Below are 26,206 nucleotides of genomic sequence, written 5' to 3' on the forward strand. Positions count from 1 at the left end.
GTCCAATGAGTCTAATTCAACAAATCCTTATGTTGGCACAGAGAAGCCACCAGCTGTCATCACTCCTGATCATTCACAGGATTTTAAGAGGCCTTGGCAAAGTAAAACATTTTGGGACTTTCAGCACCACTAAATTAAGGTTCGAAGTGGGTATATGTATAGTTTTGAGCCTGTGCTGTTTACAGAAAACCCAAAAAAAATCAAAACTTGTGCAACAAATTCTTGGGGTGTTTTTTTTTTTTTTGGTTAAAGATGGATGTTCTATAATCATTCTGCCACAGAAAAAGAACAGTTCAAAGGAATCACTGAAAGCCCAATATTTTCACTGGGTGTATGTCAACTTCTGACCACAACTGTATGTATGACTGTTCTTTGAGTAAAAATGTGATGTCTATTTTAGCATTGCATCCTAAAGTCCTGCAATAGGGCTTCTTTGTGTAGACATTCCTGCAGTAATTGTGAAAGAGAACAACTTTTATTGTCTTGCATGTGATCCTTAATTTATCCTAGGAAGAATCATTCTCGTTTTTCTTTTGACATATCAATATGTAAATATTCCATTTAAATCAAACAACAGTGTTCATGGAAAATTTTCTGATGTTGCAATGACACCTCTCCGATTGCCGTACAGTGTGACATCTTCAGATTTCCTCTTTCTGAAGTCTTAAATTTTGCAAGTGTGCATGTAGTTAATGTTCTTGGTTGTTTTGTTAAACAGGATGTGCACGTATGGCTGGAGCTTGAGCATTTGTTAATTTTGTACCATTCTTATCTGGAGTTCAGTGATTCAGGCTGAATTTTGCCAACTGTAGTTGCTTTAAAATTCTGAATTTCATGAAGGTGCTTTCCAGTTGCAAACTCTTACAGCGCTCTGTGTGAGTACAGGTGGTTCATACTTTGAATGAAAGGCAAATGTTTAATCATTTTTATTGTGCACAGGTTAAAGTGTCATTTCCGAGACTGGCTTTTCAACATTGTTTCTGTACAGGTCTCTTATTTTGACAAAAAGGCTCAAAGTCAGTATGATATTTAAATGATTTATTTGATAAAAAATACAAGACATCACAAGTCAGTCATATTTTATGCTTGCTTGTTGGTGTCTGGTTGATGTCCTCATTCTTCTTTGCCCTTTGGAAAATAGAAATGAGTACAATTAGATGCAATCTTAAGTCATTAAAAGGAAGTTTTTTAATAAGAGTATGTTTGCAATTATGAAGACAAAAAAAAAGATGACTTTGCCTCACCTTTCCAGCATCTCTGCTCTTGGCTCTCAGCTTGTTGACCTGGGACTCAGCGATGTCAGCACGCTCCTGAGCTTCCTCCAGCTCGTGCTGCACTTTCCTGTACCTGGACAGGTGAGTGTTGGCCTGCTCCTCCTGTGATCAACAACCATCATCGAATTTTGTGTTGTTAAATTAATTGATATATCTGCATATTTGTCATTGTGATGCACTGCAAGAATGAACAGTGTAGGTTGTAAACTTACAGCCTCCTCAGCCTGCCTCTTGTAGGCCTTCACTTTCAGCTGCAGTTTGTCGACCAGATCTTGCAGTCTATTCACATTCTTCTTATCCTCCTCAGTCTGTAAAAATTGGTGATTAATTAGATTTTGTCTGTTTTAATTGTTCTTCATATGTGCAGCCTATTGCCAAGTATATTTTGTACCTGGTAGGTGAGTTCCTTCACTCTTCTCTCATATTTACGGACTCCTTTAACGGCTTCAGCGCCCCGTCTCTGCTCAGCTTCAACCTCGCTCTCCAGTTCACGCACCTAGAACAGATATTTAATTTGAAGAAAATCTTGTAATAAAATTATTTGTTAGTTGTATTCCATTTTTAAAGCTTGCAAACATACTCTAGATTCCAGTTTCTGGAGCTGCTTTTTTCCACCCTTCATGGCAAGATTCTCAGCCTCATCTAGACGGTGCTGCAGATCTTTGACTGTAACCTCAAGGTTTTTCTTCATCCTCTCCAGGTGAGCACTGGTGTCCTGCTCTTTCTTCAGCTCCTCTGCCATCATGGCCGCCTAGTGTACGACCATGTCAGGAATTAAATTTTCAGATGAACTGTAAATCACAGTGTTACCATTTCTACCAAGTTAAACACCCACATCTGTGATGGCCTTCTTGGCCTTTTCTTCAGCATTTCTGGCCTCCTGGATGGTGTCATCCACCTCACTGTGGACCTGCACCAGATCAGCCTCGAGCTTCTTCTTGGTGTTGAGCAGGCTGGTATTCTTTCAGAAAGGGTTACAAGATGACATGAGGTGATTTGTTCCAAAATATCAAAGAAAAAGCAAATAGCAATGTCAGAACAGCTAGTAGATCATACCTGAGAGTGCAGCAGTGCCACACGCTCACTGGCATCAACCAGCTCCTGTTCAGCCACTTTGCGGCCTCTCTCTGTCTGCTCCAGTGCAACTCTCAGTTCCTCAATCTCTGCCAGCATCAGGTTATTCCTGCGCTCCACCATGGCCACCTGCTCCTTCATGTCTTCCTGTCCTCTGACAGCCTCATCAAGGTGCAGTTGGGCATCCTGATATGAAAGTGGATATCACTGACAAGAACTATCATATTAAATAATTATACAATTTTGTTATGAGGTAATAAATAAATAAATGAAACTTAAGGCAGACCTTGAGCTGTCCTTGGACATTCCTGAGCTGTTTCTGTGCCTCAGCAGCCTGGCGGTTGGCATGGCTCAGCTGAATCTCCATCTCATTGAGATCTCCCTCCATCTTCTTCTTGACCCTCAAAGCATCATTCCTGCTTCTAACATCAGAGTCTAGAGTGCTCTGCATGGACTCGATCACCCTCTGACTGTTTCTCTTGATCTGCTCCATCTCCTCATCCTTCTCAGCCAGTTTTCTGTCAATCTCACTCTTAACCTGGTTGAGCTCAAGCTGGACACGAAGGATTTTGGACTCTTCATGTTCAAGTGTACCCTGAAGAAATGCGTTGAACGGTGAATACAATAATGCAGATCCATTGCTACTTTATTTATGCGAGAAGCAGTTATGCATACTTACCTCAGCTTCCTCAAGAGCAGTCTGGATTTCTGATTTCTCGGTTTCCACTGTCTTCTTTGCCTTCTCCAGCTCATGGATGGTCTTTCCAGTCTCGCCAATCTGTTCAGTCAAGTCAGAGATCTCCTCTGCAGAAGAGAGAGAATTTATTGTCTGTTTTCATTTTAAGGGTACTATTATTTTACATATGAAGTCCTGTTTAACATACGCTGGAGATTCTTGTTCTCCCTTTTCAGAGTCTCCAAATGGTCAAGAGCTTCCTCATATGAGTTCTTCATTTTAAAGAGTTCAGTGCTGAGAGAGCGAGCCTCTTTCTGAGCTCCCTCCAGTTCAGCCTGGCCTTCCTCGTACTTCTGCTTCCATTCTGCCAAGACCTAAATGCCGTGTTAAATGGGATCACGTGAACTTTGTGCTTGTACCAGTTTAATAACTTGTGTGCTTTTGGTCAAGTAAGAGATATCCACCTTGTCAAAGTTCCTCTGCTTCTTGTCAAGATTGGCAGCCAGGGCATTGGCTCTCTCAACATCGATCATGAGGTCCTCCACTTCACCCTGCAGTCTCTGCTTGGTCTTCTCCAGAGAAGCACACTTGGAGTTCACAGCTTCAATGGATTCCTCTGCCTCTTGTAGACGCTGAGCAAGCTTTTTCCTACAGGAAGGTAAATCAGTGGTCTGTTGTAAATTTGGCTTTGATGTGTATTATTTTTTTAGACACAGCTGTTTGTCATTGTGGTATGAATTTACTTGGCCTCCTCAAGCTCCTCGGTACGCTGAATGGCATCGGTCTCATATTTGGTTCTCCACTGAGCCACCTCACTGTTGGCCTTGGACATTCCACGCTGAAGCTCGGCCTTGGCCTCCTGCTCTTCCTCAAACTGCTCTCTGAGCAGATCACAGTCATGACGGGCTGATTGGACAGCATGAGCCAGGGCATTCTTGGCCTAAAGGTGAAGTTTTATTTTCAGTTTGCCAGTTCAGTCACTCTTAAGCACACTGCTGCTTGTACATTAATTTATACGACAAATTCATTGAATTAGTTTCATTATTTACCTTCACTTCCTCCTCAATGACTCTCTTAAGTTCTTCAATCTGCTGAGTGTAAGCTTGTTTTCCTCTTGTAAGCTGGGAAACAAGTGCATCCTTCTCTTCCAGTTGCCGGCCCAGTTCACCTGTCACCAACAACAGTGGAGTTAGCTTGACTGATTCATCCAAGAAGGAAATTCACCTGTTACCACAGCACAGAGAGTTAGAAGTGTACTAAAAGTAATTGAACAGTATAAATGAAGCAAAATATGAATAACTATCTAAAAAAGAATGCAGTGTAAGAGTGAGATGTGGCAGTGCAGTGGAGTGTGAACATTGTAGATATAAACAGGTTTGTTGAGTGGAATTAAAATGGCAGTACAGTGCAAACATTGTCACCAGTCTAAACATTATAAACAGCAATAACATGGACAGGGATATACAGTATTATATCGAGTGGAAATGAGATAACAAAAGAAAAGGGAAAAGAAATAGAAGTGAAGTGGCAATGAATATGAATAGTGGATGGTGGGTAAAGTTCACCGACTGTCCAATGAGCTTACCTTAAGACTGGCTCAGTGCAAAACAGTGTCCCAGCACAGTGATGAGTTGTTGCACACTGGGATTGCTGTTGGTACAAATGATCTCCTGTACCACTTGTTTCTACAGCGGAGCTGAATGAGTCTCTTACTAAAGGAGTTCCGCTGTTTAACCAGTAGGTCATGGAGGGGATGGTGTTTATTGTCCAGAATGGCTGTGGGTTTGAGTGTTCTCTCTTCCAACACCTTAAATCCATCCCGAGAGCAGCCCAAGACCACTAGCTATGTGTTACACTCATCTCATCTCATTATCTCTAGCCGCTTTATCCTGTTCTACAGGGTTGCAGGCGAGCTGGAGCCTATCCCAGCTGACTACGGGCGAAAGGCGGGGTACACCCTGGACAAGTCGCCAGGTCATCACAGGGCTGACACATCGACACAGACACCCATTCACACTCACATTCACACCTACGCTCAATTTAGAGTCACCAGCTAACCTAACCTGCATGTCTTTGGACTGTGGGGGAAACCGGAGCACCCAGAGGAAACCCACGCGGACACGGGGAGAACATGCAAACTCCGAACAGAAAGGCCCTCGTCAGCCACAGGGCTCGAACCCAGACCTTCTTGCTGTGAGGCGACATCGCTAACCACTGCACCACCGTGCCACCCCGTGTTACACTTAATTTTTTTTCCATCTTACCCAAGTTGAAATACTCACCACTTTCCGTTTGAAGTCTTGCTCTCTGGGTGTTAATGTCATTCAGTTGGCGAACATTCTCATCATTCTTGGTCTTCAGCTCACTTAGTTGGTCCTCAAGAGTGCGACACATCTTCTCTAGGCTAACCTAAGACAGTACAGGTCAGGTTTTTTCTTATTTGGCTTACTATGGATGAACAGTTGAATGGATACACTAGTAATGAATGGATACATTAGTCATAACCAAATGAAGTTCATAAAAATTACCTTTGACTTTGCCACAGCCTCCATGTTACTGGAGAGGTCATCTATCTCCATCTTATATTCACTCTTTTCCTTCTCCAGCTTCTGTTTGACACGCTGAAGGTTGTCGATCTGCTCTCCAAGCTCAGCAACACTGTCAGCTTGTTTCTTGCGGAGGGCAGCAGCCGTGGCTTCATGCTGCAGAGTGGACTCTTCCAGATCATGACGCAGTTTCTGGAACTCGGCCTCACGCTTCTTGTTTATCTCAATCTGAGCAGCAGTGGCACCTCCAGCTTCCTCGAGCCTCTCGCTGATCTCCTCAAGTTCCCTGGAGAGATCAGCTCTCTGCTTCTCAACTTTAGCGCGAGCTGCACGCTCAGCCTCAATTTCTTCCTCCAGCTCCTCAATGCGAGCCTAAGATGAAAAAAGTTAACCTTCGTTGAATGAATGGCCTTGCTTGCACAGTTTACTGTCAGGATGTATCAAATCTCATTATCACCTGGAGTTCTTTGATCTTCTTCTGAAGTTGCGCACCCAGTGACTGTTCATCTTCAATCTTGCTCAGAAGTTGACTTATTTCAAAGTCCTTCCTGTTTTGTTGAAACAGGAAAAAACAAGTATGATGGAAATATTTTTATATTTTTGTTTCTCGTGCATATAATTTCTTTTAGACCCACTCACTTCTTGATCTTCTCGTCCGACTGCTGCTTGTCGTTCTCCAGGTCCATTATGGACTCTTGGGCTAGTTTCAAGTCACCTTCAAGCTTCCTCTTGGCTCTCTCAAGGTCCATACGGAGTTTCTTCTCTTGTTCCAGAGACCCCTCAAGCTGTGTACGTGGGACCGTGACATTTTCAACTGACAATCAATCACACATTCATGAAATATTTTGTTAAAAATAGAATACTAAAGTCTTACATCATCGACTTGTTGCTCAAGTTTGGTCTTTGATTTGGTCAGAGTGTTGACTTTGTCTTCCTCTGCCTGGAGATCATCCAGAGTCTGCTGGTGTGCCTCTTGGAGGGCTTTCTTCTCCTTAGTGACCTTGGCAATGCTCTCATCCTGAGAAGCTATCTCCTCAGTGAGGTTCTTGACCTGAGAATGAGCATTACAATAGTAAGTTGTCTGTATATATTCTTATTATAAAAGTACACTATGTTCCCTTTATCAACCTTGTTCTCAGTGGCATGTTTCTCCTTTTCCACTTTGGCCAAGGTGAGCTCCAGGTCATCAATGTCCTTCTTTAGCTCAGAGCACTCATCCTCCAGTTTCCTCTTCTTGGCAGTCAGCTCAGCATTGATTTCCTCCTCATCCTCCAGTCTCTCATTTGTTTCTTTTAGTTTGGCTTCAAGCAGGATTTTGCTCTTGATGAGCCCCTCACACCTCTCCTCAGCATCAGCAAGGCCTTCCGTTTCCTGTTGATTCATTTGGCTTATTATCATGATTTTATTTTTCCTATTCTACAGTCATACTAATTAGACTCCAAAAAACCAAACTTACTGCTGCTACTTGGAGTTGCAAGTCATTTTTCTCCTGTAGCAGAGACACCATCTTCTCCTCAAGCTCTTTCTTCTTGGCCAGCGCCTTTGCCAAGTCCTCCTTCATTTTCTCAAAGTTCTCCTTCATGGCAACCATTTCCTTCTCAGTCTCTGCACTCTTGAGAAGAGGCTTGATCTTGAAGTACAGCTTCATCCATGGCCAGTGTTTCACGTTCATGAATGAGCGGATGTTGTATTGAATGGAATAAATTGATTCTCTGGAATTTTAGATGAACAGGGTCAGTATGCGCCTACCTTTTGTTTATTTTTGTTTGTTTTGCACTTGGGTTTCATGCTTTGTTCATCTAAACATACCTCCTCTCCGTCATCTTCATAAACTCACTCCTCATGAGGTAGCCACGGCACAAAGCCTGAGTCATGGTTACCAGATTTGCTAGTTTCTCATCTCGCATCTCCTCGAGGGTACCCAGCAGACCAGCTTTGAAGAACACCTGGAAGTTCAAGAAGATTTTTTGGGGGGAATGACGATGTGAGTCTGTACCAGAAAAATACAGCAACAGAAATACACAATATCCTGTGGTATAATTTCTATTGGGTATTGTAGAATTTAAATGGTGGATGCTTTCTTGAGTTTCATTTTTCTAGAACATATGGCTTTTTAGTACCAGCATTAATATTTTTGCTGTAAGAAAACTGCACACCTTGGTGTGTCCAAACTTGTACTGGGTATGATCCACATCAATGGAGCCCAAGAGTTTCTCTGAAGCTTTCTTGTTGTCAATGAACTGTCCTTCTGGGATGACACTGGCATTTAAGACTTTGTATCTGAAAGTGAAACACGTATTCCAGAATACATAATGTACCTGCGTTTTCATTTCTTGGTCAGCAACCCTTTGGTATTATGTGTGGTAAAAGTTATTATCAGGCATTTTCCCATTACTGTAAATCACCTTGATATAAATACTGTGATTCAGATTACCTCTGCTTGAAGTCACCATAGAGGATTCTGCTGGGGAATCCCTTTCTGCAGATTCTGATACCTTCCAGTACACCATTACACCTCAACTGATGGATGACCAGGAAGTTCTCCATCAGACCTATGGTGTCCAGTGTAATGGTATCACATGAATCACAAGTTTTACAGTCAGAGGCATTGATACTTTTTTGGTTATGCATTTATTAATTGTAAGTTTAGGAAAATAAGAAGTATACCCACCTGGAGTCTTGGACTCATTAGGAATCAAGCAGCGCACAAAGTGAGGATGTGTGCTCCTTAAGTTGGTCATCAGCTTGCCCAAGTTCTCCTGTAAAAGTCGCACATAGCAAGTAAGTTATTGCATAGTTTAAGTGCTGTGTCATCACAACCAATAAGCCAAAGCACGTACCCTAAAGAGAGCAGACACTGTCTGGAAGGAACCACCCTTCTTCTTGCCTTTCTTTCCGCCGCCACCAGCATCAGCTGCATATTAGAAAGTTAAAATTTGTTCGTGTTATTCTTTTGCTTCCTCTAGTTATGTTTTCAGACCCGAAACCATCATGTTGCATTTTTTTACTCAGTTGTACTATAGCTGTTGTATCAGCAGAATATTATTTTAATTGCAATAAAACAAGCTGTAACTTTTAATCTTACCATCAGCACCGGCGTGTGCTGCATACAGGTGGCACAACAGTTTGTTTGCTGCCTTCTGGTACAGCTGTACAACAGAGTCATTCAGTGGATCCTTGTTCTTGTCCAACCAGCCGGTAATGTTGTAGTCCACAGTGCCGGCGTAGTGCACCAGGGAGAAGTGGGCCTCAGCTTTGCCTTTAGCAGGCTTTGGCTTCTGGAAAGCATTGCATTTGCCAAGATGCTGGTCGTGAAGCTTGTTTTTGAAAGATGTGTCTGTTGCCTTGGGGAACATGCACTCCTCTTCAAGGATGGAGAAGATGCCCATTGGCTGTTGGTGACATTTATTTTTATATAAATGGTAGCCAAATGAGAAGGAAGACAACTGGAAAGTTATGTACTCCATAGTAGTGTGTATTGAAACCTCTTACCTTCTCAATAAGCTCAATGCAGGCAGCCAAGTCCATACCAAAGTCAATGAACTCCCACTCAATACCTTCTTTCTTGTACTCCTCTTGTTCCAGCACGAACATGTGGTGGTTGAAAAACTGTTGCAGTTTCTCGTTTGTGAAGTTAATGCAGAGCTGCTCCAAGCTGTTGAACTGTGACAGTAGATCAGTATATTAGACATTGCCAAAGTCTTGTGAAAACCAGTGGAACACTCTTCATGGAAAAAATCATATCCTTACATCAAAGATCTCAAATCCAGCGATGTCCAGCACACCAATAAAGAACTGTCTTTGTTGCTTTGTGTCCAGCATCTCATTGATACGGATGACCATCCATAAGAACATCTTCTCATAGATGGACTTACAGAGGGCCATGGTGGAATTGTTCACCTGAAAACATTACCCAGAGAAGTTTAGTTTGCGGATATCTCAAACCTTCATTCTCCTTTCTGGTAGTAAATAATGACAAATTACCTGAGGTACAGTCTGGCCTTTGGTCACAAACTCATTTCCGACTTTGACTCTGGGGTAGCACAAAGCTTTCAGCATGTCAGCTGAGTTCAGGCCCAGAAGGTAGGCGATTTTATCAGCAACTGGAATGAAAAAAGATTGTCTATTAATAGTTAGGAATGCCACCTACACAGGACATTTATATATTGACAGAATCAGTAAATCTTGTGATTTTATTTGTACCCTCAGTGCCATCAGGCTCAGCCTGCTCCTCTCTCTGCTTCTGCTTGAACTTCATGTTTCCATGATGCATCACAGCACCGGTCAACTTGTAGATGTTATGTTTCTCATCAGCAGTGAAGCCAAGGATGTCAATAGCTGTCTGTGTGATGAAAAGAAGAGATTAATCTCATGGTTTTTTTAATTATCACACATTTCTTTTGTGATATTAGCAGAAATATTTTCATCCTACATCTGTGGCAATGAACTCCTCCACATCATCGATGCTCTTGACTGTGATTTCTCCCTGGCTGATCATAGGATAGTCATAGGGGTTGGTGGTGATGAGCAGCGCCTCTGTATAAGGACAAATGATATATCATTCCTACAAACGTGTTCTTTAAATTAATGTAACAGGATTTTGGCAACATTACAGCTCATGAGATTTCCTACCAAGCAGCTCTGGTTTGTGTCCAGTCATGAGCTGGTAGAAAATGTGGTAGCTCCTCTCAGCAGACAGCTGGAAGGTGACTCTTGACTTTTCCAGCAGGTCTTTTGACAAGAATTGATTTTGTTTAGCAGTGTCTCTTGTTTATTTTCTATAATATTCTTAAATGTGACCATTAATCAAATGTCTTTCAACAGTTTTGCACAGTGTGCTTGCACCTTTGTGTTCTGAGTTCATCATTTTCCAGCATCTCATTTTGTACATCTAAAATATTTTTAGGAATATTCAGTGACATTCAATAATATCAATATTTGTTAAAACTTACATGTTTCAATATCGGCTGACGCCAGCTTGCCGGTCTGGCCAAAGTGAATTCTGATGAATTTACCCTGTCAATTAAACGAAAGGCACATGTTTGATTGATATTTTGGTCACGTAGCTGCATGCCACAATCTTTGATTAACACGTCCAGTATGTTTGAACTTACAAATCGAGAGGAGTTGTCATTTCTCACGGTCTTAGCGTTACCATAAGCTTCCAGCAGGGGGTTAGCTGCAACAATTTGGTCTTCCAGTGAACCCTAGTGAATATGGCAGGTATTTTTGTGAGGAGTCTGTGGTCTGATTCTGTTTTATACATAGTAGTAATAATTATTTGCGTCTAGGCATGTACGTTGCAATGATAAATAGTGACAATTTTATGACAATTCGATTGGACTAAATTTTGAACAGTGAATCGTTATTATCAGGCTGTGTAATCTCTTATTTTTTCTTCGTGGTGATTGCATCGTTCAGATGGTGGAGGGTACAATAACGTAAAATAGTAGGAATGCACGAGACTTTAACCTAGGCAGAAGTAACACCGCTCTATTGTCACAGAAATAGACAAATACAGATCTAAAATGTGAAAGAGCTGTTGTGTGATTGTACAAATAGGTTTAACAAGAAATCTGAGCTCTGTTTTTACAGACTGCTGAAAGTTGAAGAAAAATGTAGGGAGAGGTAATTGTTCATCACAGTTTATGAAGAAATGGCCTAGATGTTATTCACTTTTTCATTTTTAATAAAAGAATATATTAATTAATAGGCTATTACATTTTACTCCGAATTTTTAAAATGTGTGTAAATAAAGCCTGTTGGTTTTGAAGAAAGTGAAGCAAAGTGTTTTTTTTTTCTTTTGCTATATTTAACAACAGAGCATTTAAGTTGATAAAGGATCAGAAAATGAACATTTCATTTTTCTGTTAATAAAAATTTCTTCATTTAAATTTTCAAAAATATTGTGGCAAAAATCTAATCATGAACTCAGTATCGTAAACCAAATCGAATCATTGATTGGATGAATCATTACATCCCTATACGCTTACCTGCATTTTGCCAGGAACAGGCTCCGCCTTCTTCTGCGTAGTCATGCCAACCATGGCAAAGTACTGAATGACACGTTTTGTGTTCACAGTCTTTCCTGCACCAGATTCTCCACTGGGGGTAGAACAGGAGAGCCCAGTGTGAACTACTGTTCAATTCAAGTGCGTATATTGAGAGATGAACCTTTGCTGTTATTATTATAGGATTATCGTTTAAAAAGAAGAAGTTTCTACTTACGTAATTAGGACTGACTGGTTCTCACGATCTAAAGGTGTAATAGAATGCATTATACATTTTTTTATAATACATACAACTGTGTCAAATTTATTGAGAAGTATGAGCAAAATCATACCAGTGAGCATGAACTGATAGGCGTTATCAGAGATGGAGAAGATGTGAGGTGGGGCTTCAATCCTCTTTTTGCCTCTGTATCCAGCTACAACTACAGCGTCGTACACTGGGAGCCACTTGTAGGGATTCACAGTGACGCAGAACAACCCTGAGTAGGTCTGAAGAAGAGTCAAATTAAATTTTCATTAGTTTGTGTCACTGCACTCTCTCTTTCTCTTTCAGATTTGAGTAATTCTTTGTTAGACGTACGTAGATCATCCACGCTGCGTAACGCTCTTTGAGGTTATACAGCACAGCAGGTTCATTGAGGTGGGTCATCATGACCATGTCCTCAATTTTATCAAATTTGGGAGGATTCATGGGATGGACATCATCTTCCTTCACTGTGACAGTCTTTAAAATAACAGTGATAAAAATACATTATAATAGTTAGTACTGAAGGGAAATTTACTCGTACTCTGACACTGGTAGATGTGTCAATTATCTTTTCACTTACTTTCTTGTCCAGAGTTTCGACAGTGGCTTTGCCACCCTCTTTACTCTTCAGTGTACCCTTAACGTACATCTCAGCAGTATCGACCACAAAAACTGCTGTTTTGGCATCAAAAGGTCTGTTCTGAGCCTCAATCCTCTCTTTTTCCGGCTTCCGGAGGTAGATGGCCGCCGGGCCGAAACATTCCATCTCACTATCTCCCATGGTGGCAGGTTACTATGGAGTCAAATAATAGAAACATATCTTATTTTCCTTCAATGAAATCTTGTAGTTGTCTGTGTTTTATAAATCATGTTGAAAACTGAACCTGTTCATGTCATATATTCATATCTGCCGCAAAATTTCATGTAGGGATCATGAGCTGAACTGATATTTTTATTTGCTGTTTGAGAAGACTTCTTTTCACAATCCAACTTTCTCAACTTCATCACATTTTCCAGTGAGGTCAACTCACTGAATTAACACTGACATCTGCAGGATTGTTTGAATTTCTGTCTATTTCTTTACAACTTTTTATCATATCTTTTCCCCCCAATTCATTTTATGCTCTTTAAGAGATCCCCTTGTAATTTTTTTACATGACCTGACTAAATACACATTAAAAGAGACTTAAACAAAATGTAATTCATCCCTTTTCCACCCTTGCAATTTTTAGCATTTTACCAATTTTTATCAACACTGTACCTTGTCTGATGCCAAGAGGAGAAATTGGCAGATGGTCGATTGGCTGTCAGATTGTGAACACTGGGGAGGGAAAAAAAAGGAGTAAACATCAATTTAGACATTCAGTGTAAACGCATCAAGGAAATGAAACATTTTACAAATCCAGCAATTTACAAAGAAAATTCTCAAACACATGAAACATCAGCACTGAACTGGAGAGTTCCTCACCTTGGCAGGGTGCTTGAGGTTCCTTCAGGCCTTCGGGGAGCCTGTTATATAGCAGCATTACCATTCACTCAGCAGAAATCTCATCTCATCTCGTTATCTGTAGCCGCTTTATCCTGTTCTACAGGGTCGCAGGCACGCTGGAGCCTATCCCAGCTGACAACAGGCGAAAGGCGGGGTTCACCCTGGACAAGTCGCCAGGTCATCACAGGGCTGACACATAGACACAGACAACCATTCACACTCACATTCACACCTACGCTCAATTTAGAGTCACCAGTTAACCTAACCTGCATGTCTTTGGACTGTGGGGGAAACCGGAGCACCCGGAGGAAACCCACGCGGACACGGGGAGAACATGCAAACTCCGCACAGAAAGGCCCTCGCCGGCCACGGGGCTCGAACCCGGACCTTCTTGCTGTGAGGCGACAGTGCTAACCACTACACCACCGTGCCGGCCCTCAGCAGAAATGTCTAGCTATATATGGCCATGCAACATTTGTTGATGCAATGTATTTTTGCTTTATGGAACATGATTAAGTTCATGTATCCATGTTTTACACTTGCAAATGCTGGTGTTTCTGAGAATGGGCCTTTCAAAATATAGTTTTCTTTATTGTACTGGCAACTGAGCAGTTCTTGTTGTTATGCTCAGTCGAGATGAGACAGTAAGTTTGCACTGCACTGTATGATCAATTTACATCATAAAATTAGCATAAATATTTGCACCTAAATTCTTCTCCATTTTATACATTTTTCTTTTTTTTCAGAATATATTTCTGATAATTTTTATCTGTACAAACAAATATATATTTGTCTTAAAAGAGCGTTGTTGTGGTTTTGGGTATTTTTGTTTTTCTTTTGTTTTCTTTTTTTTAACATTTGGTCATTTTTAAAAGGTTTCAGCCAAATCATTTTTTATGAGTCCCTGCAATGAAGAGGCACTAAGATTGGATGTGGAGAAGCACTTTGATCCCACTGGTGTTCAGTTTCATGGTCTGTGCCATCATTTCTACAGATACAAATCGTGTTTCAAGTCAGTAGTAGTCAACAAGCAAATAGTTCACCGAGATGTCATCTTTTGCAAATAATATATTTTGTGTGGAAAAAGTCATGAGTTAATTTTAGTATGTGTCAGCAAAAGCATTTAAAAGGAAAGAAAAGCAACAAATTTTTAGTAATTTTGTGAGTTAGTTTTAACATTCTGTTAAAATGTTTATGGAATAATTCCCATTGTCTTAATATCTCCTCATTTCATTGAGAATATACATTGGTATAATTAGATTTTTTTCTAACAATACAGATCATCCCATTTCAGCAAAGAGGTGGAAAGCTCTGACCAAGATCAACTGAAATTGTATGGCAGGATTTTAAAGTTGGGGGTTGTGGTTTAAATATTAATGCAAACATGTGAATGCACATCGTTTAACTGAAAAACAAAAATGCTAGTTACCTTTAGCATTAAGCTCTATTTCAACAAGTTTATGATGATGAAGATTTTATATATATATATATATATATATATATATATATATATATATATATATATATATATATATATATAAACGTCTTTAGATGCCCAGACATGACTTGGTTACATGGCAAGAGTTAAAGGATTTCATATTTAGCGCTCTTCAGTGTCAGCAGAGTATCAGATTAAAATGGCACAGATTTTAGTCTCAGATTGATTACCAGTGGCTGAGCATCACATTCTTTTCCACAGAAAGATAATATGCTTTGGCAGATGCTTACAAGGCAGTGAAATTTCGAAGTGATTCATTGGATAAAACGAAATACTGAAACTGAATATTTCAAGCAGAATGTTCCTATTAGGAATAAATACAAATATAGAAACCAGTTAATGGTCTGGTGTGGGCCTCAAGAATTTTGTTCACTTCAGATCGCAGTATAAATAAGTTTAGTTTAGCTACAGAAGAGTTCCTCGTTGCTGTCATCTTAGAAGTAAGTCTCATGATTAATTTCAATCTCATAAAAATACAAAAGTATGTATTTGCTTTAAGTACTATGTTTTTAGTTGCACTCAAATGATTAAGATGTTATAATGAATGTGCTTCATGAAATGGTTGCACTTCTACAGTGTCTAACTTGGCAGTGGAGGAACTATCAAATACTGCTGGTGTTCAGTGTCATGGAATTTGGCAGACACACATTTTTATTTATAAGCAGTGTGACAGATGGTCACTTCAAGTACAGAGTCTTCAGCAAGGATTCATATTAATTTTATTTGCATTCACACTATTTCCATTTTTCTAAATAGCCACTGCTCTAGCACGCATCACCATCCACCATTTATTTAACAAAGGCAAATATATAAAACATCTTTAGACAGTGTTGTATTAGATTCTGTGTTTGAAAATAATTAACACAAGTTAATAAACCCATAGACTGCAGTCAAATCTATTTTTAGCATCACATGATGTGATGTTTTGTCCACGACCACCAGTAGAGTCTTTGTTTCTCTGACCGATATGTGTTCATATATCTGCAATCCCAAATCCTAGTTGGCTTGCTGACTTTGGGACTGCGGTTGTCATGAATGGTTTTGCACTCGGGTTTCCGTCGGTGGGGGGTTTATAGCATAAACGAAGCTGACTTTTTGTGTTAAAACTGTTAATGTTATAGTCATGTTGTCTGTTGTTGCCCAAATGAGGATGGGTTCCCTTTTGAGTCTGGTTCCTCTCGAGGTTTCTTCCTCATGTCGTCTGAGGGAGTTTTTCCTTGCCACCGTTGCCACAGGCTTCTCATTGGGGATAGATTAGGGATAAAATTAGCTCATGTTTTAAGTCGTTCAGATTCTGTAAAGCTGCTTTGCGACAATGTTTATTGTTAAACACGCTATACAAATAAACTTGACTTGACAAATCAAGATTTCTTTATTTTTTAATTGAGTATGTGCTGTACTGTAGTCTAGGCTTGGCTCCAACTGTGCTTAAAACTCTGCAGTACAAATAGCATCTCATAAGAGAGGCAGCTCATATGACTTCCTGGAGTGAAACTGTGGAGTAGCCCTGGGGGAGAGTTCAGATACCACTGGTATACTGTTGCAAGGCTCTCGCAAGTCAAGCGTTTTTATTAATAAACCTTGTGAAAGCAGCCAGCTTTCCAGTCCCCAGAGCCTGAGGGTGGTGTTGACAGGTCACAGCTCATATAACCAACAAAGATGTTGACTATAAAACCCAATTAGCTTGGCAGGACTGAGGTTTTCAGGACAGCAGTGTGTTTATCTAGCAGTATGACTTGAACTTGGCTCAAGTTTTAATGCTCGTTCTATTTGTTCTTTTTTCTTCCCTCTGCAGGTAGTGAAGATTACTTCAAGGGCACTGAAGTAGTATGCTGTAAGTAATAATAATAGTCATAATCATAATAATTCATCGTCATCACCAAAGATTGTTCCTTCAAATGCTTCATTTAAGATTAAATACTTGGAACAGATACAACATGGTACAATACAAGTCCATAGTGTCCAAAGTTATTTTATTATGATAAATAACGAAACAGTTGAGAGAAACACCTTATAATATACAGGGTAATTAACAAAATTTTAACAAATTATTAAAGAATGTGTTTATGCTACCAGGCCACTTGATGTGCAAGACCTCGGAAGAGACAATTAAACAGTACCACCAGAAATGTGTCCCCAGCTCTGCAGACCACAAGGCCTTCCAAAACTTTCAAAACTGTGTTGATGATAACAGTAGATAAACTGAGACACTTTGAGGTTCAATTGTCTGTAATTGCTAATTAACCTCCTTGTGTTGTGGTCATATTTTCAATCATCCTGTTGATGGTATTTTTTTTACATAATCAGAATCAAAGCAATACTTAGTTTTCCCAATCATCAACTCATCTTGGCTGTATGCAATCATAAAGGTTTGTCTTTTCCTACCTGTGCAAAAGTATCTTCTATATGCACTTCCTCAAATATTGCTGTTTTTATTTTGAGAATTTTCTCCTCAGTGATTTACTGATTTCAATATGAATTGGTTGTATCTCTTGTGGCCTGTCCTGTCATTCATCCTACATGGCAAAATCTCCAGTTCATTGGTGACAAATGCATTTCATACCATGAATGCAACGTACTGTTAAGCTGTCTCTTTCTTACAGTCGCAAAGATGTCTTTTTACCCACTGTGAGAAAATTAATGAGGAACTGATGGTCATAGTGTATTACATCATGAGCACACAGGTCTTTTATTCTAATGATCGTACATAACAGCATGTGAGAAAAATGCAACCATGAACTGGCACAGATAAGACAATGGAAAGCTACATTAATCCATAAAAAGTCAGGTCTTAGTTCCAGGGTCAGCCGAGTCGGACCCTGTGTGCAGCTGAAACAGATTTTGGCAGGAACTGGAGACATGAAAAATGCCAAAATAGTTGCACTAATATTCATCTAGCTTGGTCCATAAAGTTTGGCACTCATACCATCACCTCCAAGTGTGCTGTGAGAAAGAGCTAAATATAGCCCTTGGATATGTTCCTGCTGCTAATGCATCAGTCTTTATGGCCTTAAAATCTACAGCCACTGTGGGCTTTATTTATCAGCTAATATCATTTAAATGTCCTTTGTTGAAATGTTGTATCATGCTGCCTCATTAGCTTTCAGTCTTGTCCACTGTCCTCTATACAGTCTCAGTTTCAGACAGGAATGAGAGTTAATTGGTAATATTTATGGCCGGACTTTGATCTGGATGCCACTTCTAATGCCAGGGGAACAGCTGGGTTGTGATTCGGTTGTGAACAGAAGGAAGTGATTATCAGAAGGCTCAGTAAATCTCACTACCCTTCGTTTGGAACAGAGAGAGTGAGAGAGGACACTTTTGGGATTCAGATCATTCCAGCAAATTAAATTTGACATAATACACTGAGCAGCTTTAAAAGTGACAGCAGACTCGTGTGACTTTTTCGGCACGTATCTGGATTTGGTTCAGAATGCTCACTTCCTAACAAACTGAATAAAGAAATCACCAAGTGTTAAAGACTTATGAGAGGAACTGCTGAGCTGGGACTTGTCTTTAAAAAAAAGTCTTGAAAGAACGCTCTTATTACAACCTGCGCAAAGCATGTGGGATTTATTACACCGTTAAGTTACATTTTAAACCCTGTGATATCTATTAATAATCTATTAATTATACAAGAGACTATATAAAGAAACATCAGCAACAGTCACTTGCTAAAGTGAAGGTGGGATATGAAGTTTGAGAATTATGGGTGAATTTATTGAGGCATGTATTGGTTTATGAGAAGGCAGACTTCTACAGTGTCACAAACTCCTGTATGATCACCGTTATGCAGTCAGCACTGTACACATTCGGTATAATACTACATTAATAATGCTGAACTGCCACACAAACAAACCAGATCTTCTTGCCCTGGACAAATGTGCATCATTCATGAATTTTCTACATTTTTCTGTCTCACAGGATCCAGCTTCCTGTTGTCCATCATCTGGATCACCATTCGAGCCCGCATTAACAGTTTTACAAAAATGAATTCTAAGTGTACAACTCTTGGTATGGGAAGTACAGAAGAACCTCGACAGCTGTGTTTTCACTTCAGCTCTTTTAATTTCTCTGGCGTCTCAGGGTTAACCCTTTCCCTGTCCCCTTCAGTGTAAGACGTCTGGACAACTATTTTGGATATTCAGGTTGATGGACTGCACGATTTCTCACAGTAAAGAAACTTGATTGTTTTGCTAAAAATGGTTGGTTATTTGATCGAGTTATGAACGATTATTGGGAAACATTAATGGTTCAGTAAATGGCTGGCACCAAAAGTAATATCAGAGCTTCATATATACATTGACATTTTTGATTTAGTTGATTTTATTTAATTTATTACAACCATAAAAAGGGAATAATTGCAAAATAGGAATGTTTACTATTTACAGTTTAAATACACAATAATATCGAGCTGTAAAACAAAAAGATGAAATACAATTCGGTCACATATTTCTAATTTCATAAAACGGGGTTTGTGTGAACTGACAAAACTGTTTTTACTGCAAACGCACCACCATGAAGAAACACATGGACAAGACATTAAACCAAACAAGAATAAGAACAGTGAATAAATAAGAACCTGCAAAACATGATGGAGTACAGTGAACTGTTGAGTGTTTAATCATAAATAAATTGTCACAACTAATAAACAAATAATAATCTGAAATACGATGTCAAGAGTCAAATCAATACATCTTAATATTTTGGAATGATAATCAGTCGACTAAACATGACACTGATGGGTTTTTTTTATACAGCTCCATTTTGACATCTTAAAAATCAGGTTTGTTATAAAGCATTGTATCTGGCATGCGTCATCGAACAGCACAGACACGAGACCATCACACGTGAGAAAAGGAAGGTGTGTATAAAAAAACACATTGGAAGTTTATCAGAACAGTGACAGAAAAACAAATTATACTGCCGTATTTTTATTTCAAGTGTAAGATATGACCTCAATATAAAGTGTATCAAACATGGACATCTGATGCATGAGCCAGGAATCGCACACAACTCTCGAGAGAGGACGTCCTCATGGACACGCGTGTGTGTATATATATATATATATATATATATATATATATATATATATATACGGTATATATATATATATATATATATATATATATATATATATATATATATATATATATATACGGTATATACACACACACACACACACGTTTTTAATATGTAAACAACACACACTTACATACACATAAACCTGGATTTTATTTAAAAAAGAAATGACTTTTGGCCCGAGCTAAACCCTTGGTCCATGTACACAAAGCTTATGTACTGGTGTAATTAAAATCAATTCACTATAAAAGTTAGTCATGGACTTCAGCTGGATCCACGCACCACTTCTACTCTAAGTTGAACATTCATGACAGACACAAGTCACACACTGAAGCTAATAGGAATGTTTATGCACTTGGAAGAATAAATACGAGCATATTTCTGTCATGCATAATGCAAACCTTTGCATCCCCTTTATTAGCAAATATGTATATGAAAGTGTAAGAATGTGGTAAGTCTGAAATTTTAATGAGTAGGCTCCAATTTTCTGTCCATCATTTTTTTTTCTATTCGCATTTTTTGCTTAAATATGGGAGCCTTGTGCAGAAAGTCTTACTTCATGCAGTAGATGGCACTGTTTATCTAATAACCTCTCTGTGTCTTTTCCAGGAAAAGGCAGGAATAGGAGAGTCTCAGTGTTCTGTAGGTTGGAATCATGTCACTGTGATAAGGAAATCTAAAACAGTTATATCATTAGTTTTGTGCATTACACTATTCAGGTAAATGCTAGCACAAAAAGCTAGGTAGAGAATTAGTTTTATGGTATTTAATGTCTTTTTAAAAAACTGAAGATATCAGCAGATACCATGATGCACTGAAACCTTTGGTATGGAGTTGGAAGGTTATCGCACCGTGACTCATCATCAAAACTCGTCCGACTTATAATTTCAGTTCAGTTGATCAGTTGATGATTTGTGTCCATTTATATGGGATCTCAGATCAGCTCTCATGATCCATATCTGCAATGAGCTGCTCCAGTTTGTAGGCGAGTCTTTGTTTCTGGGCCAACGAGTCCTGCTTCAGAGACTGCACTATCTGCACACAGCCACCAGAGGGCAGGAGAGGACAATAATGAGACCTTTACTTTGTTCCTGAGTTCACACTAATAGCACAATGATGTAATGACAAATTTCCAGCCTGCAATATTGATAAATAGCAAATGTAACCAACTCTTTGGGTTTGGAAAGGGGAATGGGTTTCAAAAACACAGTGTCTATATTAAACATAACAGCAGTGCAGGAGTTACTGTCTCCTGTCGTCACATCTGCAACACATAACTACTCGAATAAATACAGACTGTACATCACACAGTTCTCCAGCGCAACTCCTAAATCCAGACATGTAGAGACAGCTGGAACTTTCTGACAGCAAGCCAGGCTGCGAGTTTAATCTCAGCTCTGAACTACGTCTGGTTTCCGAAAAGCATCTCAATAATAAATTCCCGGCAAACCGAAAGGCTTGATTTCTCAATGTCTGAATAACTGGTGACTTTTCTGTGTGTCCATGTACCACACCAGACATTTTGTCAGCGTAAAATGAAAGGACTTCATGTTAAAGGCGAGTTAGATCTCAAGGGAGCTCATTTACCACAGAGCCATGAGATGAGGACCATTTAAGGACAGGAGCTCGTTCTGCAGTTCTCGGTGTCCATGATGTGTGTCTGAGTGACCAGAATGTAAATGATCTGATATCGTCTCCTTTGGCTATTGGTTCTTCATTTGTCCCAAGAACGTTCCATCTGGAACCCGACAACAATTTTTTCCTCTCAAAGAAGCCTTTGAGTCACGACAGTAAAGAACAAATCAAATGCTCTGACATAAAAAAAAAATCAGTCGTCTATGGCAGTTGCAGGGCTGTAAAAAGCCTGTCCAATCATGTAATTCAGTCAGAATGAAATGATTGGATTGCCTGCCTGCTTGTCCACCTGCCTACCTGTGTGCACTCTGCCCACGCACTCATTGCGTCTGACCGGAGTCTTCCACAAGGCGAGGCAGACATATTGCAGACATACTGTTACAGCTAGCGAGCGAGTTGGCCGCTCTGAGTACTAACAATTGTCATGTTTGTTGTTTATGTTCATGATGATAACGTCAGGTGTTCTTTTACACGTGAATGAGACATGAGGTGGTTAGATATGAAAATGACGTGCTAAGCTTCTCCTCTCAGCACTCTCTCTCATGGGCTCATCCTCCAGCAAGACTCAGGCAGTGCGCATTCATGTGTTTTGGAGGTGTGGCTTTGGAGGGAGGGCTGAAGGGACGGGGTAGGGTTTTTTGGTTGGATATTTTATAAAAATCTAGCTTTTGCTAATTTCTCCAAAATAATCAACCATCTGTCTTTAAAGAACCCTTTTTAAGAGTGTATGTGTGCAGGACAAACTACTAATTGTTGCACATTCTTTTCTTCTTAATATCGACATCCTGCATCAGCTACAAAGAGCACAAAACACAAGAGACATGATAGGAAGCATAAGTCAGATCTGAAGTATACTGTACCTCCCGGCTGTATTTCCTGACGTAGGCATAGAGCTCGTGCAAGGCGCTGAGTGTGTTAAATTCATGCGAGTGAAGACGTGCCTGCTCGGCCAAATACGCGTTCATGTCCTGATCGCTGATGGATGCCAGACGGCTTATATCAGCGTAGTACCTGAAAACGAGTCACGAACACACCTGAGCTTGGTGCCAAAATCCGTGGAGATGCACAGTGAGGAATGATAAATAAGAAATGCTTTTGGATGACTTTAAAGTTGGACAAATTAAGCAGATAATTTATTTATTAGATATTTATATTTTGGAATGAAGGTTTACTCTGAAGATGAAAACGACTCCTGAGATTCTTTGTGGTGTTATTCCTCAGAAGGAACAAGCCGCAAAGGAATCTTTAAATATAAGGCAGTGTAATTGTGCATTGTGAGCTGATTACGCTGTGGAACCTGTCACTACGAGTCGAGCAGTTATCCTGATAAAATGTTAAATGTAGCTAACACTAGCCAGGCGACAAATTATGTAGAGTGCACTCAGAAGTGCCACTCTCAACCTCTACAGAAGAGAAGCATTCAGATTTCTCCTAGTGCAGGCCGTGATCTTTGTAGGCTGCAGGGTATATTCATGATCAGAACAGAACACAGCCAGAGACAATTTTTCCTCTCCTCCTGATTGGCCAGTTCTGGCTTCCCTGTACACACCTGCCTCAGGTTTGCAGTCAGTAAGAACTGCTGTTTCTCACTTGTATTTTACAAAGGACTGGCAGTTTGTGATGCATTTCAGCTGCTCATCATTTCACTACTTCTAGTTTTGAAACTATGACTGTTCCTCTTTTGACTTCCTTCAAGCATGTGATAATGACAGCGGACGACTTGAACAGTTTTAGATTTAATTTGTCAGCACACACTTACCGCTCCACCCAGCTCTTATAGTGTGGGATGTCTTTCGCATAGAGGAGTTTGTTCGAAGGCGAGTCTTTGCCGAGTCGGTGTTCTGAGGTTGAGCATGAGTCCATGAAGGTCTGAGCCACTACAGATAAACACGCATCCGTAATGCTGCTCTTATGGATGTCGAACACAAACTGAGGGTTTTTGATCACGTTCACCCAGAAACGCAGAGGAAGACTGCATGAGAAGAAGAATTAAAAGTGAACCCACAAATAACAATAACAACATTTAAAGAACTGGTTTAATCCTCATCTGAATCAGACTGCAGTACATTTTCATAATAATCTCCTGTATGTCTCAGTGTTTGATAAGTTGACCTTATGAAAATAATTTTCCGTAATGAACTGAGTCTCATGTCAGTGTTGTTTTTTCCCGCCAGGGTTCTTGTCATGTCTCACCAGTTGCTCTTCCACGTGTGTCGGACATCTGGGTCGTGGATGCCATGTTTGTCTGCCTGCTCATCCAGGAAGTCGAACATGTATTTGATGGCAAGCGGGAGCGCGCTGCCCCGATTCACCGTGCTGAAAAGTGTCTCAAACAGATCATCCACAAACTTCTGCAATGTGCCCTGTAGGAACACACAGAACAGGTCATTAGAAATCGGTATACTCTGTGTGTGTGTGTTTGTGGTTTGTGTGTTTGACCTTGGTGGCCAGAAGGCGGGTCAGGTAGATCTCAGACACCATCTTGCTGCCGCGCTCAGCTTCTTTTTGGTCTCCGTGTTCATGGTTTTTGACCAGATGCCAAACTTTAACACCACTCTCCAGATCCGGAGTGATCATCGGCACACGGGAACGTGAGAACTCCGGACTGCCCGCTGACATGGAGCGAAGGACTGCATCTGAGAGACCGAGGGAGGGAGAGAGGGAGAGACAGAGAGTGACCTCTAAGACCACTAATGTGTATCTGGAATTTTGGGGAGGGCAAAGCTGAAAAGAGTTAACTTTAGTGAATAATTTCTCACAAAAAATCTCATCAAGAGGTGCAGATTACCAAAGAACTGCTTTAGTAAAGAACATTTATGCATTGGGCCTCATTTATCAAGCTGGATACAAACAGATTTATTCATAAATCTTTTGAACTTGCACTGACGCAAGAAAAGTGGAATTCATGAAAAGCATGTAGTTTCAGAAAAACATTGATATTCTCATGTCCGTGTGTGTAAATCCATGTGTCAGAAGAACTGATGTAAACCTCGACTTGATCAACTTAAAATGATGCAATTTGTAGTGACCTTCAAGAAAAAATCTGAAGCCCATTCGAGAGAGTTGAGGGCATTTCTTCAGCAGAGAGGCCAAAATTACAAAATTATTCAGATCGCCTTAACTTGTCAGCTCAGTGATGTTGCTAAAGTATGGAATCCCAGGCAGAATGGACTGCAAACCATATTTAAAAATCATCACCCCTGTTATAGCAGTGTCACTTCAGAGAAATCTTGGGCTGAATTTTCAGAAATGAAAGTCCAGCTTTTTTCTGACATAATTCCGTTACTTTTCTTTCCTCATAAAAGATTTTGCGCTCAGAGCTAAATTTTCTCTGCTTTTTTAGGGTTAAAAGATACTCCATACAGTGCGAAATTTTCATTTATTACCATTATCTTAAGCACTGCAACAAAAAAAGTTGCCACACTTTGCTGTGAATGTAATTCCGTTACTGAAGAACTACCCTTGAATGATTTTTCAGAGGAAGAAAGCTGATAAATATCAGATGTGTCCCATGCCATCTTCTTTTAACACTGCGCAACACTTCCAGCACTTCAGCCGAGACACTTAAAACGTTTAAAGTTGCAGTTTTTCTGCATGACACCCTCGGTGTGCTTGATCACACAGAGAAAGTTTTTCTGTTGTATCTTTTTCTTCTTCTTCGCTTTCTTAATTCACACCTAATTTACCTTTTCTTGTTCATTTCATGCTCCTTGCTGTCTGTGCACTGTGGAGTTTTGTGGGTGTCACAACATGCAAATGAGCTGTCAGGAGCGCGCTTTGACTTGACACACATACAGAGAAAATCAGCTTTTCCAACACTTTTGTCAGTCCTGAGGAAGAATTTTGTACAATTTGGCTTACATAAATATTTACACACAACCAAGGGAGAGAGAGAGAGAGAGAGATAAACAGATAGATGGAGATAGAGATGTATGCCTATGAAGCCTTTGCAGACTTTTTTCTCTAGTTTTCGATCTAAAAGGGTTAAAAAGATTTAGTTTGTAAATTACTTTGTGTTTATGTTGAAAGTGTGAAGCTCAGCATGTCTCATCCTCAGGCTGTGTGCCACAGCAGAGATGAAGAGGTTAATGATACACACAGTCGGACATGTCGTACACACACACACACACACACACACACACACACAGAGCAGTTCACTCCCTAATTAGCCTCTGCTTCCATCAGTAGATTAGACAGGTTGAACTCTCGCCCCCTCCACACTGAGCAGCTCATCACAGGAGGTCATTCTACAGACATTTCTCGTTCATGCTGCAAGGTCACGGCACACTTTCATACTCATTAACTCACACACACTTATCTCACATTGAACAAAAGACCTGCTCTGCACTGAACTTTTCCTGACACTCACAAGCTTCATTTCAGATTCATTTCCTTCCAGACGACAGAAATCAAACATGTAAAGAAAGCATTTTAATACATTTGAGTTCTGCTTTTAATACATTAGAAAGAGATGGACAATGAAACTGATATATTAACATTAATATTAACCCTTTCAGCTCTACATTAAAGGCCTTGATGAGTATGTGTGATGGACAGACTTTATCAGCACCGAATGCCTGTTGCTGTCCATCTTCTTCCTAAGGCCCTGTCCACACGGCAACAGATTCAGGTGAATCTGATAAAATTTTTTATCGTTTCGGCCTGGCGTCCACA

At 40.0% G+C, this 26,206-nt stretch overlaps 1 protein-coding gene, 1 long non-coding RNA gene and 1 pseudogene across 4 annotated transcripts in view; 1 reads left to right on the top strand and 2 right to left on the bottom strand.

The window, feature by feature from the left end:
• LOC132874147 (uncharacterized) overlaps positions 1–12,609 on the bottom strand; it is a 40,486-nt pseudogene extending 27,877 nt beyond the window's left edge.
• LOC132874161 (uncharacterized) lies at positions 1,234–24,346 on the top strand. The gene is made up of 4 exons (XR_009651638.1): positions 1,234–1,355; positions 16,611–16,649; positions 18,740–18,989; positions 23,707–24,346. It is a non-coding gene; the product is annotated as an uncharacterized LOC132874161 (long non-coding RNA).
• The window catches only part of LOC132874149 (plexin-A2-like), a 107,695-nt gene continuing 101,477 nt past the window's right edge, over positions 19,989–26,206 (bottom strand). For all 3 annotated transcript variants that reach the window (XM_060910108.1, XM_060910109.1, XM_060910106.1), the window contains exons 28-32: positions 23,972–24,168; positions 23,726–23,895; positions 23,292–23,504; positions 22,393–22,543; positions 19,989–20,932 (exon numbers count right to left, since the gene is read on the bottom strand). In XM_060910108.1, coding sequence (XP_060766091.1) covers positions 20,837–20,932; positions 22,393–22,543; positions 23,292–23,504; positions 23,726–23,895; positions 23,972–24,168 — 827 coding nt within the window. In that variant the 3' untranslated portion in view covers positions 19,989–20,836. The remainder of the gene's footprint in view (positions 20,933–22,392; positions 22,544–23,291; positions 23,505–23,725; positions 23,896–23,971; positions 24,169–26,206) is intronic.

This window comes from Neoarius graeffei, chromosome 26 (genome assembly GCF_027579695.1).
Source record: "Neoarius graeffei isolate fNeoGra1 chromosome 26, fNeoGra1.pri, whole genome shotgun sequence".
Lineage (NCBI taxonomy): Eukaryota > Metazoa > Chordata > Actinopteri > Siluriformes > Ariidae > Neoarius > Neoarius graeffei.